Source organism: Stylophora pistillata, chromosome 8, assembly GCF_964205215.1.
Source record: "Stylophora pistillata chromosome 8, jaStyPist1.2, whole genome shotgun sequence".
NCBI lineage: Eukaryota > Metazoa > Cnidaria > Anthozoa > Scleractinia > Pocilloporidae > Stylophora > Stylophora pistillata.
In genome coordinates, this window is record NC_142526.1 from 27,590,641 (window position 1) to 27,608,551 (window position 17,911).

A 17,911-nucleotide genomic window follows, 5' to 3' on the forward strand; every position below is an offset into this window, starting at 1 on the left:
ACTGTCCATCTCTTTCAAGAAGGTTCCTGAAAATAGTCTACAAGTCCCAAACATTTAACCACGCTCTGTAAAAAAAACTTTCTCCCGCGAGCCGTCCCAAATCAGACAGAATTTTCTGAGATGAGACTGGAGCAGGGCTGTTCCAAATTAGGAATAACCGTCCAAAATGGGTCAGAACCATCTTGTGCAAGACAAATTGAAGAGATCAGAAAGTTGTTTCTTTCTTTTAACTCGGTTGCTTGGAATCATTGAAGACCTTGCAGAGACTGCTAATTCTAATTGGTCCTACTCTTAACACAGTTCACATCTTGAAAAAAAATCAACATATTCTGCACCAGAAGGCTGTGTCTGGAAAGTCATTCTTAATAATCGACAAAAAAGAGACAATAATCCGACAGTCTATAATTTCTTGATCATTCCACAAGCCATTCAAGAGTATCAACATAAAATCAAATGAGAGTGGAAATTTATTCCTTAAAGCAACATAAAAATATTTATAACTTTACTCAACACAACTTTTCTTTTGTCTACGGTCTGTCTTTGTCACATCAGCCGAGCCTAAATCAATCTCGAGCGCCAAATACCGCTGTGGGCTCGAGATCGAGCTTGAATTTACGGGTCGCGGACAGGGTACAATGAAATGCTAAGTCAGAGAGTATGCGGTCATTGTTGAGTTACTCGTGAATCAAGGACTACACGTGTTTTCTCCTCTTTTTATTAATTCATGTAAGCTAACACATCTCCCTTTTTTTTAATAACGTGACATCTCAACAGACTGCTAAAGCTTTGACAAGGCAACAAGGCAAACTGTAAAGCCTATCTAAAAATGTCAAATTAATCCTAGGTTTTCTCGAACTTTAAGAGATGGTTTTAACAGTCTTTTAGGCCTATTTGCTAGCAAAGGTGTAGCTAAGTGCTGCCTGTGAGTTCATTTTACGTTTGGAATGATTAGCTTGTACAGGCGCTGTGATCTTATCTTCAACTGGTACTAGATCGTTTTCTCTCTGTTCTGGCATCGGTGTGAGGTGCACTCGATTCCTTTTCATGGTGCTAATGGGTGTTTTAACCTCATGAGATCGAGGAGTTTCCGCTGCTTTCACTACCACACCAGGTCGGTCAAGGTCTTTGACGTGTACTTCAGTGCCAGGTTCTAGTGGTGTCAAAGGTGTGGCCTTGTGCCTTAAGTTGAAGTTTGATTGTTGCTTCAACTTGCTTTCACTTTCTCTTGCATGAAGCTTCTCTAGGTCTGGCCACTGCGGGTTGAGCTCGATATGGAACGTCTGCAGGCTATTCCTTAGCTTTCGCCCCATCAACAGCTGGGCTAGAGAGAATTTACAGGCCAGTGGCGTTGATCGGTAGGCAAGTAGTCCTTTCGCAGGGTCTTCCGCTTTTTGGAAGAGATTCTTGACCGTTCGAACTCCATGCTCGACTTCTCCTTTTGACTGTGGACTACTGGTTATGTGTTTAAATCCCCACTCTTTTGCAAAGTGTGAGAATTCTGCGCTGCCTTACTGCGGGCCGTTGTCGGACCACACTTGCTCTGGTATCCCATGACGAGCAAAGATTGACTCAAAGGGCTCTGATTATGTCACTTGACTTTGTGGTCGTTGTCGTGGCTGCAACTTCCACATACCTGGAATAGTAGTTAATGACAATCAGGTAATCCACCCCCTTTCATTTGAAAGAGGTCTGTGGCTACGATTTGCCATGGACGATCAAGCAAGGGTGTTTCAATGAGTGGCTCTGGCTTGTTGTCCTCGTGTAGTGCACAGGTCCTGCACAGCTGTACTAAATCTTGGATTTCTCTGCTCAGTCCTGGCCACCACACAGAACTTTTGGCTCGCTCCAAGGTAATCCCTTGATGACCTTCGTGTATCTTGTCCAGGATCTCTAGCTGCATGGACGATGGTATGGCAACTCTGGTTCCTTTTAGGAAGATGTTCTGTAAAACAGTAATTTCACCCCTGGTTGACCAGTAAGATTTCATAGCATCATTCAATGAGTGCTTGTCAGGCCAACCTTCGGAGCAATTTTCATCTGTCTGCAGACTGGATCTTCTTCCTGAGCTTCTATAATTTGCTGCAATCTCGTCTCCAAGGCTGGGAGGCCTGTGATTACGCTTGCAACATGTGCTGTCATCTCATCATCAGCAATAGTACGCTGAGGATGTGTATGCTGGGCGTGGAGCCTTGACAGTGCATCAGCGATGTACGTCTTTTTCCTAGGGACGTGAATGATCTCTTTAAAACCGCATCCTGAATCTCTGGATTCTTGGTGAGAGTTGGTCTAGCGAGTGTGTGCTCAACAATGGGACCAAAGGCTTGTGGTCTGTTTCCACAAAAATTGAATTTCCAATGATGAATTCCCATGATCTCTCGGAGGCCCAAGTCAGCGCCAGGGCTTCTTTTTCTATCTGTGCATAACTTGATTCGATGGGTGTCAACGCTCTCGACAGAACGGATATCGGTCTCCAAGACTTGTCTGGTTGGAACTGAAGTACTACTCCTTCGTTAGTCCGTAGGAAGATGCATCCGCAGCTACCTTTGTTTCCTTGTTAGAATGATACAGTTCTAGTACTGGAGCTCTCACGATATCTACTTTGATTTGCTCGAAGGTTTTCTGCTGGGCGTTTCCCCATTTCCACTGGTTCCCTTTTAGGAGAAGCTCTCTGATGCTTCTAGTCTTGTCTGCGAGGTGATCTGAAAACTTCCTAAGTTGGGTTACCATGCCTAGGAACGTTCTCACTTCCTGCAAATTTGTGGGTGGTGGGAGGTCTGTAATTGCTATTATTTTGTCTGGGTCAACTTCAACTCTATTGGAACTAATGACATGTCCCAGAAACTTGACTTGCTTGGTGCTGAAGACACACTTGTCGAGGTTGAGTGTTACGCTGGCCTCCAACAGACGCTTGAGAACTGCTTCTAGCCTCTCATCGTGCTGCTGTTGCTCTTTACCATGGACGAGCACGTCGTCCATATTGCACTCCACACCCTCCAAATCCAACAGGATTTGGTTTATGGTCTTCTGGAATTTCTCAGAACCGGAACTGATTCCAAAAGGCAACACATTAAAACAGAACCGTCTCCACAGTGTGATGAACGTCGTCAAGGGTCTTGATTCCCTGACAAAGAGCCAAACTGACCCTGGGCTCGAGATTGAGCCTGAATGTACGTTCGACACGGTGGAAAAACCGCTGATTGACTGAGTAGAAATGACGTAGCACGTTTGCGATGCTCCTGCTTCAGCGCGGATAACTAAAGTAGCTAAAATGGCGGGATCATCCATGCGTATGTGACTAGAAGCGTAAAATCTCTTGTGCTTTTGGTTGATCTAGATTATCTTGGATTCCTCTTTGCATACTGAGTTAAACGAGTACGTGTTTTAATCGAGTGTGACAAATAATGTGTGAAATAGGTTGTGAACAGCTTCGTTTAGAGTGGGATTCAGTAACAATGGGGAGAGGTCTGAAAACCTGTCAAATCGTCACTCTAATCTACGCAAAATTATATAACTTTATATTTTTTGCTAAGCGGCACGCACTGGCGTGAAAAGTAATCGAGGTAAACAACAAAATTGAAGTAAATTAATTTTCCATTGTCTCGGGTAAACTGGCTATTCAGTGTCCGCGTCCAAATTTATACTCTCCTTGAAGGATATAGCAAAATACTATGAGCGATTTTGGCATAGAGTACGAAAAGGACGTTGTTGGATTAGCATCGCGCTTACAAAACTACGAATAAATGGTACCCGCATTTTCCACCAGAACCCCGTGTTTTCCACCAGACCCCTTGTTTTCCACATCCCGTACCCGCGTTGAGCGCGTTTTCCATCCAGACAAGCGCGGCTGATTTTCAAAATAATTGTGATGTACTTCACATATACATATTTTGAAAGATTATATGAAGGAAGACAAGAGTTAATCAAATACTGTTTTATTAGCGGTATTTACAATTGTATCCGAGCAGAGCTACTAAGCTGAAGACGCTTGTCATCACGCGGTGTTTAGTTCGTTACTAAACAATTAGGTTAGAATTGTGCTTGTTATTGACTTTTCTTGATCCATGAGTTATTCAAGATAATACTACGTCGTCGGAACTGTCTGAAGTGGAGCGTGCTGGTGCCTTAGAAACTGTCGTGTTAAAATTCACTCTGACATCGACAAGGTACCTCCTTGTAGATTCTTCATCGTATTAACTGTAGAAATATCAAAAGGTACATCACAGGGGTTCCCTCTTAAAAAAATGCAGATAAAAAGGGATAAAAACTATCAAGATAGAAGGAAATCTAATCCGTAAGTGGAACCAATCGTCCAGTCTTATGGTCTCCTTCAATTCGAAAAATTTGAGTCCGATCTTTCATCACAATCGTTCCTTCACAATTGTACAAATAATATTACAATAATAAATAAATAATTCCACACATTTCCAGTAAGGTTAAGGCAAAGTGTTCGTATTTGTCCTCGTTTAACCGGTATTTAGCTTAGTCAGCGTAAAATTTTCAAGAAAGTCATCCGATAAGTAGGAGTGTTCTAAACTATGAGTCTTGATCCAGGCATGTATCGCGAATCGCTCCACACGTTCGATTCACCGCAGTTCGAGGGCCGCCTGCCACACTGTTTGCACCGATGGTATTTATCGCACTGTTCATGTATCAGCATGCCTGGACTCTGTGTACGGCGGCGTTCTTCATGTTCTTGATCTTTTTTGCGACACACACTTGCCGCCCAGGAATCTTCAAGTGAACGACGAACGTCTACGCGCTCTTGATGTCGAAAGGCGCGGTCCAAAATCATACTAAAAGACATAAAGACAAAGGACGCATAAAAGTATTAGCTTGCAAGCAACAAATGAGGAGCTGAGGGAATTTGGAAAAACTTTATGGTTACCACCCCCTCCCCTCCCTTCGGGTGATGGATACTGACCGGTCCCTTGGTGCCTCTAGTTCTGAATCGTAAGATGTTATATGCTGACCCTTTTCGGAGTTATCAGATTAAGTCAGGTTTAAAAACTCACTCTCTACGAGTTCTTTCAAGCATGTCTGACTCCTCTTTCTGATTTCGCAGATCCTTTAGAATAGCATCCCTCTTTCTCTGCGCCACCATCTCGAGCTGTTCTTGATAAAGCTGATGTGCTCGTGTCTTTCTTTCCAATAATTTCTCTTCAGTCGCATCAAGAATACCGAATATAGGTATCTTAGAGTCTGGTTCCAGAGCAGGGATAGGGAGGGGTTTAAAGCGCACCTGTAAAATACGTTCAATATGATCTTACGTAGAGAAGAACTACTATGTGGCAAAATGATCTTACGTACGAAGAACTACTATGTGGCAAAATGGCTAAAAACTGGCAACTCCAGGTTTATTTATTTATTGGCGAAAGTGTGCTTTTTTTGTCAAACGGCTATGGGTCTCATGTGCCCGACCAGTTCCGAGGGGAAATAGAATTTCTCTATATTTTGTGGGTAGCGACCCAGCTGAAACAATCTAAGACAACTGTTGCAAATCAAACGTGACACTGGATGAAAACTCCAAGGCCAAAGGACCCAAGGGAAACCTGTCGGCTATTTATAGGAGTCGCCCGCGAAACATATCAGAAGTCGACACCTCCGGTCCGCAGACGTAGCGCTGGCTGCCATAAAAATATAAGTAATAAATTACTTGAACTCATCGTATAATTGAACCTGAACAGGCTAGCTTTTTAACCTGTCTACGTGTAACGCTAAAAGACTTCTACACTTACATTCTCACTAACCTTCTAGATACCAAGCTAGTAAACAAACTGCTTTCAAAATTTCTAAAACTACTAGCTAGCCGAAGCATTTCCTGCTAACACTATCATCCTACAAATAATTGTAACTACTGTGACTATGCACTCTACCGTTCTTCCTCCGGGACGTCCCTGCAGACGCAGTACTGCCGCGTGAGAGAACGGCACAATAATCTGAGGCTTCGGCAGACGCAACAACTCCGGGGAAGGACGTAACGAACAAGTCGCTCTCTTCCTGATATTAGTCTACATGTACACAAGGTAAATTCACCGTAGAAGTTGATGCCAAAAGCACTTTTGCATCGCTAATAGCTACTATTTTACTCCTCTTCTTCTAAATATATATCTGATTAGTAAGCGAGCATCGCCACTATGCCTTCTTGATAAAGGATTATGAATCACGTTCGAGGTTGTTTTCAAACTTCATAGCTATTAAACTTATTGTCAGTCTATTTGTTTGTCTGTATGGTTGTCTATTCGTCCACTTGCCTGCCTGTCCAACTGCCTGTTTGCATACCTAGATACTACACTAACTTTCCATTTTCCCTTCATTTTCCCTTCCCAATGACCATTGGGCTGTGAATTTTTTATTTACTAACTTCACTTCACCCTTCGAACATTTCTTCAGAGAATGAAGGCAACGAGTGAAAATGATTGAATAATTCACCTGTGCATCTAGCGCCTTGCGATAGGCATCACTGCCCATTTTCTTCTCCCTCAAGTACTGCTCTCGTTGTAAAGCCAAACTGGAATAGCAACGAATCAAAACATTCCTTTGACAAGACGGTAAATCTAAAAGCATTATCCTTGCCATTAAATCTAAGGTTTTAAAGGTTTGGCCTTGTGGACTGTTGGGTGAGAGACAAGGTGACGGTAATAAAATGCGGTTGAAACTTTATGTCATTGATTAAAACCCTGGTACCGAACAAGACCATAGCGGTGTATTCCGATTTAGTATAATTTCAGAGCTGAGCAAAGAGTTTCCAGCAATCTGATTGGTCGATCGGTTCCTTATATGACGCTATACAAACCGCTCCACGGGGTTTATATAAAATGTTAAAATAAAAAGTTAATAAATGTTACTAAAATGTTATGATTTTAGAAATTTCTCTGTTGTTCAGCTCTGAAATTATACTAAAACAATTATTCGCCTCAGGTTCGGTGAATATGGTCGAATAATCCCCTCGACTTCGTCTCGGGGATTATACGACGATATTCACCTCGCCTTCGGCGAATAATTTTTAAATAGAACTCACACCATCGAAGGCCACAGAGCAAGTAAACCATGGGTACGTGGCCGCATACATCAAAGTTAACTTCCATAGTGTTGCTTGTTTGTTAATCATTTTCCTTCTTCTGTGGTCATTCGAACCTTATTTGTTTCAAACTTGATAATTGCAGAATAATGTATTTTTTTAACTTACTCCTCTGCCAGCTGTACTTGCTCCAGTCTTTCAAGAAATTCCTGCTCCCTCTTCAGTTTACTTAGCTTCTCCTGTTTTGTGAGAACCTGAAAATACGACACAAGCAACGACCATAAAACATAATGCTGGACTGAAACCGTATACCCTGTGCATTATGTAGCTACAGTGTATCTCTGACTACATGCACTCAATTAATTGGTAGGAACAAGCATAAATAAAAACAAACACTTACCTGACCACCCAGTTCTCTACCATACTCATCCTGTTTTATGTACCGGGGTGGGGTAAGAGGTCTGTTCTGGAACAAGTAGGACCTCTGCAAGAATCGTAATGGTACATGAGTGATACATTAATTCTCCCCAACGTATTAGGTATTCATTCTTAGAACATAGCTAGCAGAGTCGCGCAATTAAATTCATTATACGTGAGCGTGCTCAAAATCCCGATAGTGCACGCTGATAACGTCAGCAAATCCGACTTCGCCAGAACTTTTTTTTTCGCGCGAGCGGCCATTGTTAGCGCGGGGAAAAATATATTTCGCGACAATAATGGATACAAACAGAAACTCGGCCTACTAGTCCGAAAACGAAGACAATGTTTCGACCTTTTCCCTTGGGCTAGAGCTCTTAAATGAGGCAGAAAGAGAGAAAAACAAAGGAAAAGGAGACTCGGAAACAGCGCCGTCACGATTCGCTTCAACTGATATTGTTGTCCGTTTTTCGCGTCGGATTTGATGCACAATTCCACCGGCTATGTTCTAAAACAATTGGTTCATGCTTTCAGCTGTGCACTATCGAGTTATGGAGCACGTGGGAAGTTTGGAGAGCACTCAAGAAGCTAGAGTTTCCCTCGGCTATCGCCTCGGGCAACTCTTACGCTTCTTTCGTGCTCTCCAAACTTCCCGCGTGCTCCATAACTCGATAGTGCACGCTAAAGCATGAACCAATTGTTAATTAGGATTGTACTGACGGCTTCAATATTTCATTAACTGAAATAACTCACGACAACAGTTGTGAACTTGACACAAGACTTGTTTAAAAGTTCGACAATTTGGTTAATTACAGCCTGTATGTACCTAAGCAGTGTTTTAAAGATATCAGAGATTCAAACTATTTACACGAAGTAACTAAATAACACTTACAGAAAATTCTGTAGGTCTTGTGCTGAGTTTCTCCTGAAACCAAAGTGGAGGCATTCATGAATAAAAGCTATAGGTAAACTCTAAGTGAAATCAAACCAATAGTTATTCACTTTAAATAGATAAATCTTCATTTTATAATACCTTGATTGCCTCAGATACCCCAAGATTAAAGGCAGCCACCTTCTGGTTATAACGGCGGTTTTCTAAGGTCTTTCCCTGCACATAAAATACCAAAAGAAGCATAAGAACCTCTTAGCCCATAAGAGTGACTAGCACCTAGTCTCTCGTAACACTATCACCCCTGAATCAAATAGTAATGTCATTAGAGTAAAGGATATGATCATCAACTGGACAGGTTCTTGATTGTCAAACAAATTCTCCCTGTCGGCTTACTAGGTAACGTATATAGAATAATATGGAGAATATGTATAGTGATGTTGGGTTGTAAAGGGTAAAGACATTAGGAGATCCTACCGAAGTTTGGAAAAAAGAGGCGTAGGGCTGCTCGTTTGCTGTTTATCAACAGGTACTGTACATGTATTTTCGTCTAGTTAGACCGCCAGACAAATTTTTGGAACACATTCTGCCTTTCTAAGACAGTTGCTATCGCAACTTGTGTGTGTTGTTTGTGTGCGAGCCTGAACAGATTGGTTTAAAATGTGTAATATTGTAATATTGTTTACATTCACTGAAAAAAAAAACTGTGTAAGTATTGCTCTATGGCTTTGTAGAAACCTGGTCTTTAAGAATAGTCTCAGCGTCCTTCTGCTCTTGATACTGTTGTAGGAGGCGATCTTGTTCAAGTTCTCGTTGACGCCGTTCCTCCGCAAAGTAAATAGGTATATTTTTCTGAGAACGTTGATGGCAGAGGTAGCACAATTCTTGTCCTGCTCTTTCACTGTGAATACACCTGGTTATCCAAATGAAATGGAATAATTATTTCCGGAGGATAGTTTTGTTAAGACGAAAAAGGTTCAACAGCTTCAAGTAATTCTCAGTCTTTATCTTTTTTTTTTCCAGATTATAACGTCATGGTTGTAATCAGTAGGAACAAAAATACATGAACTTAACTACATTTGACTAAAAAATGTCTAGTCATTCCAGCTATCAACTTCTACATGAAGAAGCAACCCGCTATAACGGGATATGCTGTATTCAAATATTTTTCCTTTTAGATCTGACAAACCAGACCATCAACAGCATAGCATGCCTCGATCTAGATAGAGAAACAGGAGACTGTAGAGACTCTCTTCCTTACTCAGTAGGGGATTGCTCGCGTTTGGTTGCCTCCTGAGCCGGACTCCTTGTATTCTTGTAAACAGTAGCTCCTCTGATGCCCCTGGATGGATTCGTCTTGGATGGGCTCCTGGGTGGGGGGAGGGGCGGTGGTGGGGGAGGGGGCAGTGTCAGGGAGGCTTCAGGGGTGCTGTAAATCACACCGGAGACTTTGGCAGTTTGAAGAGGACTCCGTGGCCCAGTGGGAGGGGAGAGCCTTGATGCACTTTTTGGAACGGCTGAAAAATGACACTGAAGGTGAGTAGGTAGCTATTAAAACTACAGAAAATCTGGGGAAAAAGTCTTTAATTAAGAAAAAAACAGTTCATGAACATAACAAATGTTACAATGAGCAAAACCAAGGTGGTCATTAGGCATTGGAGATTGGAGCAATGTTAACTCCAATAAGGAGCCATTATGTGGTAAATTATCCTCTTGTTCTACACTATTCTCCTTCTTAACTGCGTTTTTTTTTTAATGAAAACCATTAATGACTCATTGCCAAAATGCATTTTTCTCCTTCTTCACCCTCAAGCTATTTCACTACAGCACAGCACATATTTATTAGGTTAAATCATAAATGGCATCAAATGTCACTCATCAAAGGAAAAAAAAACAACTGAAGGTGCGCATATTTGGTGATTGTAAGTGCTTCTAAAATATTCAAATCCAGTTACTTGAAGTACTAGGAGATAGCTGTCTTTGAGTTTTTTATGTTCATCAGCTTTTAAAGAAAAAAATGTAAAACTTGAACTTTGCTTAATATATGTTCACTGAAAGCAATTACAGATAGTGATTTTTCCTCTTATACAACAAATTAACAGTTCAGTAATTCTTTAAATGGTGAAATACAGGCGCGATAACTAAATATAAGTTTGAACAATCTGGATATTTCACACAAAGTTTACTAAATATAGCCTTACTTGACACATAGTGATAATTTAGTGGTGTTGAAAATGTCCCACAAGTCCTTGCCAAAAATTTAACTTGATTCAATTTTGTCGCAAACTGTGGAAATGATTTTATGTTGAAAACCAAAGCTTGTTTTCTGGTCAAGAAAGGAAGACCTGTTTTGTGATTATTGTTAACGGCTATGGCCATTGTAAATCTAAACCAGCATCAAAAGAGGATCAAACCTTGAAGCAGAGGTGTTGAGCAAAGTTAAACATTCTGTTGCTATGGATGACACCAAAATCATGTGACTTTTTTTAAATAGTTTATAAGTAGTATATTCTATCCTTGGGTGAGTAGTGAGAAATCACCAGACTGATAACCATGCATCATTAATAACAGAATTGTGATAGAACCTGAACTTCATTACAATGAGTACAATGACATCAATAATTTATCAAATATGTCTCCTTTAAAATCTTTCTGAAAGCTATGGTGAATGAAACCATTAGAAAGATAAATATGTACCACTCTAATTAGCAATGAGTCTTAATTAACCAGATTTAAATACTCGAAAAAAATTAATAGAGAAATTGAAATAAAACATTGCAATAATAAAATATTTTGCCCAAGGTTTTTGAGCATAAAACAAAAGGAGTTTGCTGATAAAAATGCAGAATAAAATAATATTTAATTATTATTACAAAAAGTAATAAGATTTAAATTGTTCAAGAAGTTCACACAACTGCCAAGTAAGCATATCATCAACCACGTTTGCTGTTTGAATTATTTTCAATATCCTGATCAGTATCCTGGGGTTTAAATTTAAAACAGACCACAAACTATGAATCTAGGCACAAATAAAGTATTGTAGGAATATATACTTCAAGATGAAAAACTTTGACAATTATATACTCAGAATTGCTATCATAAAAAAATATATTACTGGCAGTACATATCACACTACTGAAAACTAGTGTATACAGGTGTACGCATTTCAAAAAAAAGATGTAGATAAATCATAAAGTTATTCTCTGGATCCAAAACATTTCATCAACTGAGGATTTTTACTAGGTAAAAAATTATGTCATGAGTAAGACAGACCCTTTTTTGAGATGTAAATACATCAAAAAGTTATTCTTTGGATCCAGATTGTTTTATTGCCTGAGGATTTTTGGTGCATGTTCAGAAATCTGCATCACAAACAACTTCTTCTCTAAAAATGAACCTGTGGTGATCAATTCCTTGTTTGTTATCTCACCTACCAGTCAAATACAATTGATTTCATTTACACCATGTACAATTGGTTCCCTTTAATTGAAAAGATTAATTCCGACACTGTTTAGCAAACACAGTAGAAAAATAATTGTTGGCATCACTGTTTCATTAGTGTAAAAAGTCAGTAAAACTCAAAAAGGGAAAACTAAAATTTTAACTAACATTAGAATATTCTCTGGGAATGCAGTACATTAAATAGTCATTGGTATTGAACATTCAGCTCCAATTGGGCGAACTAGATCAAAGAGTTTTTGAGAAGTACCAATAACGACAATTGGACAAAGTATTACTTATACATAAAAAAAACCAGAAAATCAAAAATTAAAAAAATACTCAGTGATAAATGATAGAAAATAAAGAAATAAAATTTACACATTTTCAAGTAGTATTTAAGGACATCTTTCTTGTGACATGGTTGATTTTAGTTCATACCAGTCAAACTTAATAGACAAACTTTCTATTTGAAAATGTGTAAATTTTACTTCTTTGATACTGCACAGTATTACAGTTAAGTACAGTACAGTGACTGTAGCTTTGTTCTTTAAGCATGCATTCAGTTATAGCCATTAATGACTGACCTGTTTTAGCTTCTTTATCACTGTGATTACCATCATCTACACTTCCATTATTGCATGCAGTGCCAGTTACAAAGAAATTGTATCGACTGTATTTGCTTGTGTAGTTGTCCTTGGATGGATGATCCAGTAAGTTATAAATTCTTGAAAATGTACTCATGAGACTGTTGTAAGAATTAGGACTACGTTTTTTGGAGTAGGCTGGCATCATAAACAAAATGACCTTGAATGTTTATGCAGGGCTTCACAACTTAAGTGTGCAGCTTCTTCACAATATCAAACAAAATATCAGAAATAGTGTGGTTACCATGCGCACTGCTACAACTTACTGTATCTTTACAGCCATGAGTAAAACTTTTGGCTTCTTAAACAATTTGTACACTGTTGCTATGAGAGCACAGACACAAAATTTATTAAAAATTCATAACTTTAATAACTTCAAGGTTACTATAATTAGGCAAAGCTTCAAAATACAGGAGGACATCTCAAACCAGTAATATCATTGGAGAGACATGGAATCCACAAATTATAGACAAGAAACTTACCCTTAATTAACCTCGTGCAGAATATTTTACATACTTTTGACTTTCCATTTTGTTTACTTACAAAACCAGCCAGCAGGATATGTAGTAACCTCTGGTCACTACTGTCAGTGCCAAATCAAACAGTTCAATTTCAGCAGGTTGTCTTGTTTGGTTTTGGCAGGGACATATATGAATTGGAAGAAATTATTAAGAAGATACCATATCATTTACTGCCATCTATTCCATGTTTAAAACATTTTAGGGAAATTATACTTGTGCTGAAAATTTCAATTCAGAAAAATTATTCACATCTGCAGTGGTTTATAAAGGTAATATTTCATACTAAAAATGACAAATGAAATATTTTTTCATTGTGATAAAAAAATAAAAATAATATTCTCTGTCAAGCTTGAATAATTAATGATATCTTCAAAGCTGACATCACCATTCAACATAAACTCGTAAAAATGAGCGATATACAAGTATCGCTCATTTTTACGTGTCTATGTACATACATACATACATACATACATATACTTTATTTAATCTCGAATTTGGAGTAGCTAAAGAATAAGCTAGTATCTTCGAGTTACAAGTATAATTCTGAATACTACTAAAATGTAAAATGTAAAATTGTAACATTCTAAAATTTAACTATGAGAAAGAGTCATACTGTAGAATCTTGCGCTTGAAATCAGAAAAGTCAGACGTTCTAAAAGAGTTCGGAAGAGAGTTCCATAGTTTTGAAGCCATATATGAAAAGGAGTGAAGACCATAAGTAGTAGTTTTTGTAGACGGTAGAGACAAAATATAATTTCCGCGTAGATTATAGGATACAGACTGGAAACTAAACATATATATTCTTTAGATAGCCTGGATAGCAGTTAAAAAACAAGCTCTTGTACAATATAATTAAGAAAGTCTGAAGGCATCTTTTATACAGAGATTTGGAGTTAACTTTGCTAAGTAGAGAGTCATACGGAGAATTATAATCCTGCAAGATAACTCTAAGAATTCGCTTGTTTAAAGTATCTATCTTCTCAGTACTACGCGCACCACAAAAGTGCCATACAGACGAACAATAGTTAAAATGTGGCATAATAAAAGCCTTATACAATCTTAGTAGAGTATCTTTAGAGATAAGTTTACGAAATCTTAGCATTACATTGTGTATTACTAAATCTTTGTTAATATGAAACATAAACTCATTGACAAACTGCAGATGTCTGGAGGAGCAAGGGAGTCAAGACCTGACAAGTCTGGGAATCATTACAGGGTGGGGGAGATGCTCATGACTCAAAACACCCTCCAGGGTAGTTCAATGAATGTCAAAACATTCAATTCATTAATATCTATTTTTTTCTCAGTAAATCAGCTCACCTTCCTCTTCTGTGGGTTGTTCTTGCTTTCCTAATTGTGGTTCCATAACTGGTACGGACCCTCCCTCCACCTGTTCCTGTGGCATTTCTTTATCAGAGGTGGTGACCTCTTCCCTCACATCTTCACCCTGTCCATTATCTTCTTCATCCTGTTCTGTTATGGTGGGCATACCTTCTTTACCAGCGCTTTTTCCTGGGCTTCCACTCTCCCCTGGGGTAATCCTACAGTAAATTAATGAACAAAGTAAACTATTACACTCAAACTAAATACCAAAAATTGTCACATCATAATTCATGCAACAAATTCTTATACATTATCAATTTTGAGTAAAAAAATATCATAATTAATTAATCTGAATGCTGATTTTAAAAAAGGTTTGTACATGATGATAAATGGAGAAAGTCTATGAGCATGTGGAAGAAAATAATTTTAAGTTGCCCAAAACATTCAAATAAGAGGATACTGTTAACAACCACAATGGGCAATCATACAGTCAAGTTTTCAAGATTAAAACTTAAGTTTAGAATTAATCATTTCCAAAATTTAAGTTCACCAACCTCGGCAGAACTAGAGTGTTGCTAGTATGTGGCCGTGGACTAACAGGCTCTGACAAGACAGAGTCTGCTGTTCCAGGTCTCTGTAAGATAAGATCAGAACTTTTCATAGAGGGGACCTCAGAAGTATAATGATCAAAATAATTAATTCAGTCTATTAAATTGATTATCGCTAAGAGAGAGCAAAGATAATCAGAGCATAATTGGTGCTCATCCGGATTTAACTGCCATGCATGGTAATAACTCTCAACATGCACCTAAAACAAGACAAGTGTTAATCCTGACAATTTTTTTGAACAGTGTCACCATCACAATGACAGTGTTACTGGGTGACCATTGTTTGTGCTCAAGCACCACCTTGATCTAGGGCAAGTACTTAAATCCTACTTCTTTCATTAATATTTTGTTCTAAACTTACATTACATTCGCATTCACACTCTAAACATAATATACAAGAAAAATTATGTGCTTCTGACTGGATGAAAGAGAGTGTATTTTTAAGTAATATGGAGTGCGAAGTTATAAGACAAGTGCAAAGTTGTAAGACAAGTGCAAATTACAAACAGTGCACATGCTGTCAAAATTTTGTCTGTCTTAACTTTCTGTTATACTTTCTTCGCGTACATTATTAGATACAATTGGTTTCTGATTTAATTTGGTATAAACAAGGAATATCTCATAAATTCTTCAAAGAGGGCAATTTTGTCGTCTTTAAACAATTTACTCGTGCTTATAATTCACACCAAATTGCATTTGAAATTGTGTTATTACGTTCATATATATAATTTATATACTGATCAAGCTATTGGGACCTATGGATTAATTTTGTGTGAACATGCACATCGATCCCCCTGATTGGATCTCCATGAGGCAGCTCACTCATGTAAGCAACCACCTCCTACAGGCTATTGATATTTCAGGTAATTGCTTGTATAAGGTTAACTTTAGAGTTTGATACCTCACCACAATACCTGACTCAAACCTTCCAAGAGTTCAGCTAGCAGTACTTACATTGGACATTGCCTGAACTAAGCTGCCAGAACCATCCATGCTCTTTAAGAATTCCTTGTAGAACTTCATTTTTACTTTGGAATCCCTTATTGAAAGTCGCCCAATCCCAGAAAAATGGAACTCTACATTTCTTTTTGCCTGTACAGATCTACTCAGAGCCTGAAGGACTTCCTTTACACAGCTTTCTACAGTGTCTCTGTTAAATGGTGTCTCATTTGAAAGAGCTGCAAAATTAAGCTGCACCACTGGAATTTGACCTACCGTAGCAAAAAAAAAAAGTCGTTATATGAATATATGAGAGCTAGTGAGGAAAATTTTCATGTCTGACAGAATTCTACCCCCAACAGTTATGAAGGAGGTCACGTCACAGAAACTGTGAAGTACGATGTTTCAGTGACAGATATTGAGTCATGTTACGGTTTGGGTGATAGGGGCAGTCAGTTTTTAATTTTTCAAGGAAAAAAGGGCAAATAAATTCATGGACTTATAAATCTAATAGGTAAGCAGGAAAGGGGGTCTCAAAATATGTCACTTGGAGATGGGTGGGCAAAAACAATTTGAACTTGTCTTATCCCTCTATTTAAAGAAACCACCCCTTGCCTTAAAAAAAAACACTTTAATAGGCCAACGAGAGCGATAAAATTTTAAAAGTTACAAAGTGTTCTTATCATAGAGCCAAAGTGGTTGAGATGTGGTGTTACAAGTGTATCTATGTAAAAAATATTTATCTACATAAATATTTTTAAAGTTCTAACTTAAAATTACCATATTTTATGCAAGTTAATTAATAATTAAAAAACTAAATCCATACATTTCAAAAAGTTTAAATAGCTATAAATAAAAAATTATATGAAGTCAAAATTGTCTGCTCTGGCGTTGCTCCAAAATGAAACACTTCTTAGCATTCAAATCCTTACGAAAAGAATAAACCATAACAAAGTCATGACACATATCCGTTTACATTTTGATATCGATACAGAAGGTCGAAGTGTCAAAGCAGTTTACACATTTTTAGTATAACTACTCTCAATTTTCACCAGGCCCTAATGACGTCTTAATAAAGTTTTAACTCTCTCGCAGCATGTAGAGTAAATAAATGACAACATAATTCTGCAGGGAACACCTGCACCCCACAGAGAAAGAAAATAGAATTCAGGCTATTCTTATAATTATAGTTTACCGGTGGTGTGGTGTTTGGCGTAATTAAGAGCGTGAGTCATCGCAAACTTCTCGGACAACATGAAAACCGGTCTCTGGATCTGAATGTATTTGTTATTTCCAACGTCCAGCTTTTTTTGCGAGAAGGTGAAAATACCGAGGCCTGGCACACATACACCCTGCAGGAAACATAGAAGATTCATAAATGAACTTCATATATTCATTGTATAGAAGATTCTGTTACAGCGTTTCTCAAACAAAGTTGGAATTTGCGAAATCAAAATGGTTACCACGGATCTTGCACGTTCAACATAGTGGTCGGTAGTTAATCCGTTCAAAAGTAAGTTTCGATGTATGTAATAATTATACTTAAAGAACTCCTGAAAGAGAAATAAACCCGCGAAGAGCGCGGACGGAGACTAATCCTTCGACGTGCAAGGAGACGAATCCTTAGAGCGCGGAGTTGCGACTAACCTTTTGAAGAGCCATTTGTTTTTCGATGAATCTTGACACATTGTCCCAAACACTAACAATATCTGAAACATCAGGGCAAGAGATGTGAAACAATTGTAGCGAGAGAAAATTACCAAACAAAGACCCAATTAAATGTTAGTTCTCGATTTTCAAATAAACTTACCTTCTCCTGTAAGCTTCGGTATCGCAGAAAATCGATTCTTTCTGGCCTCAGAGACCAGACCATACATTACCTCAGCCATTTCGGCTCAAAGTGCCGAGGTTGTTTCCAAAAGTGACAAGTTTTTATCGCAAAACATCTGCTTTACAGAGAACAAACGCGAGTCGATAAGTGACTTCGATTGCGGTATATAATCGTTACCATGACAACACTCCGCCAAATGGCCAGTGGAATATATTATTAGTGTGATACAGACCTAGTGCCAGGTCTCGGTCGTACACGAGAAAAATGTCGCCGACAAATA

General features: G+C 38.5%; 1 protein-coding gene across 2 annotated transcripts; it reads right to left on the reverse strand.

The window, feature by feature from the left end:
• Positions 1-3,916: 3,916 nt before the first annotated feature.
• On the reverse strand, positions 3,917-17,812 carry LOC111322683 (coiled-coil domain-containing protein 81). 2 transcript variants are annotated; one of them, XM_088730506.1, is made up of 16 exons: positions 17,611-17,812; positions 17,448-17,509; positions 16,996-17,152; positions 15,816-16,072; positions 14,808-14,887; positions 14,251-14,471; positions 9,586-9,841; positions 9,063-9,237; positions 8,469-8,543; positions 8,328-8,360; positions 7,419-7,502; positions 7,187-7,272; positions 6,430-6,508; positions 5,874-6,008; positions 5,013-5,239; positions 4,429-4,793 (listed from the first exon to the last, which is right to left on the reverse strand). In XM_088730506.1, the coding sequence occupies exons 1-16, from the start codon at positions 17,687-17,689 to the stop codon at positions 4,529-4,531; spliced, it is 2,271 nt and encodes a 756-aa protein (XP_088586632.1). In that variant the 5' UTR covers positions 17,690-17,812; the 3' UTR covers positions 4,429-4,528. The 2 variants fall into 2 exon arrangements, with proteins under 2 accessions (XP_088586631.1, XP_088586632.1); XM_088730505.1 differs by lacking the exon at positions 5,874-6,008 and having other exon boundaries at positions 3,917-4,793.
• Between the last annotated feature and the right edge of the window lie 99 nt (positions 17,813-17,911).

Bases quoted from the DNA above. Each gene is read 5' to 3' on its own strand.
- LOC111322683 (XM_088730506.1), bottom strand. From the start codon at position 17,689: ATGGCTGAGGTAATGTATGGTCTGGTCTCTGAGGCCAGAAAGAATCGA. The intron at 14,888-15,815 runs GTAAGTACTGCT...CTTATCTTACAG, and splicing joins TAGTTCAGGCAATGTCCAAT to AGACCTGGAACAGCAGACTC. The intron at 5,240-5,873 runs GTAGAGTGCATA...CGTATTTTACAG, and splicing joins GACGTCCCGGAGGAAGAACG to GTGCGCTTTAAACCCCTCCC.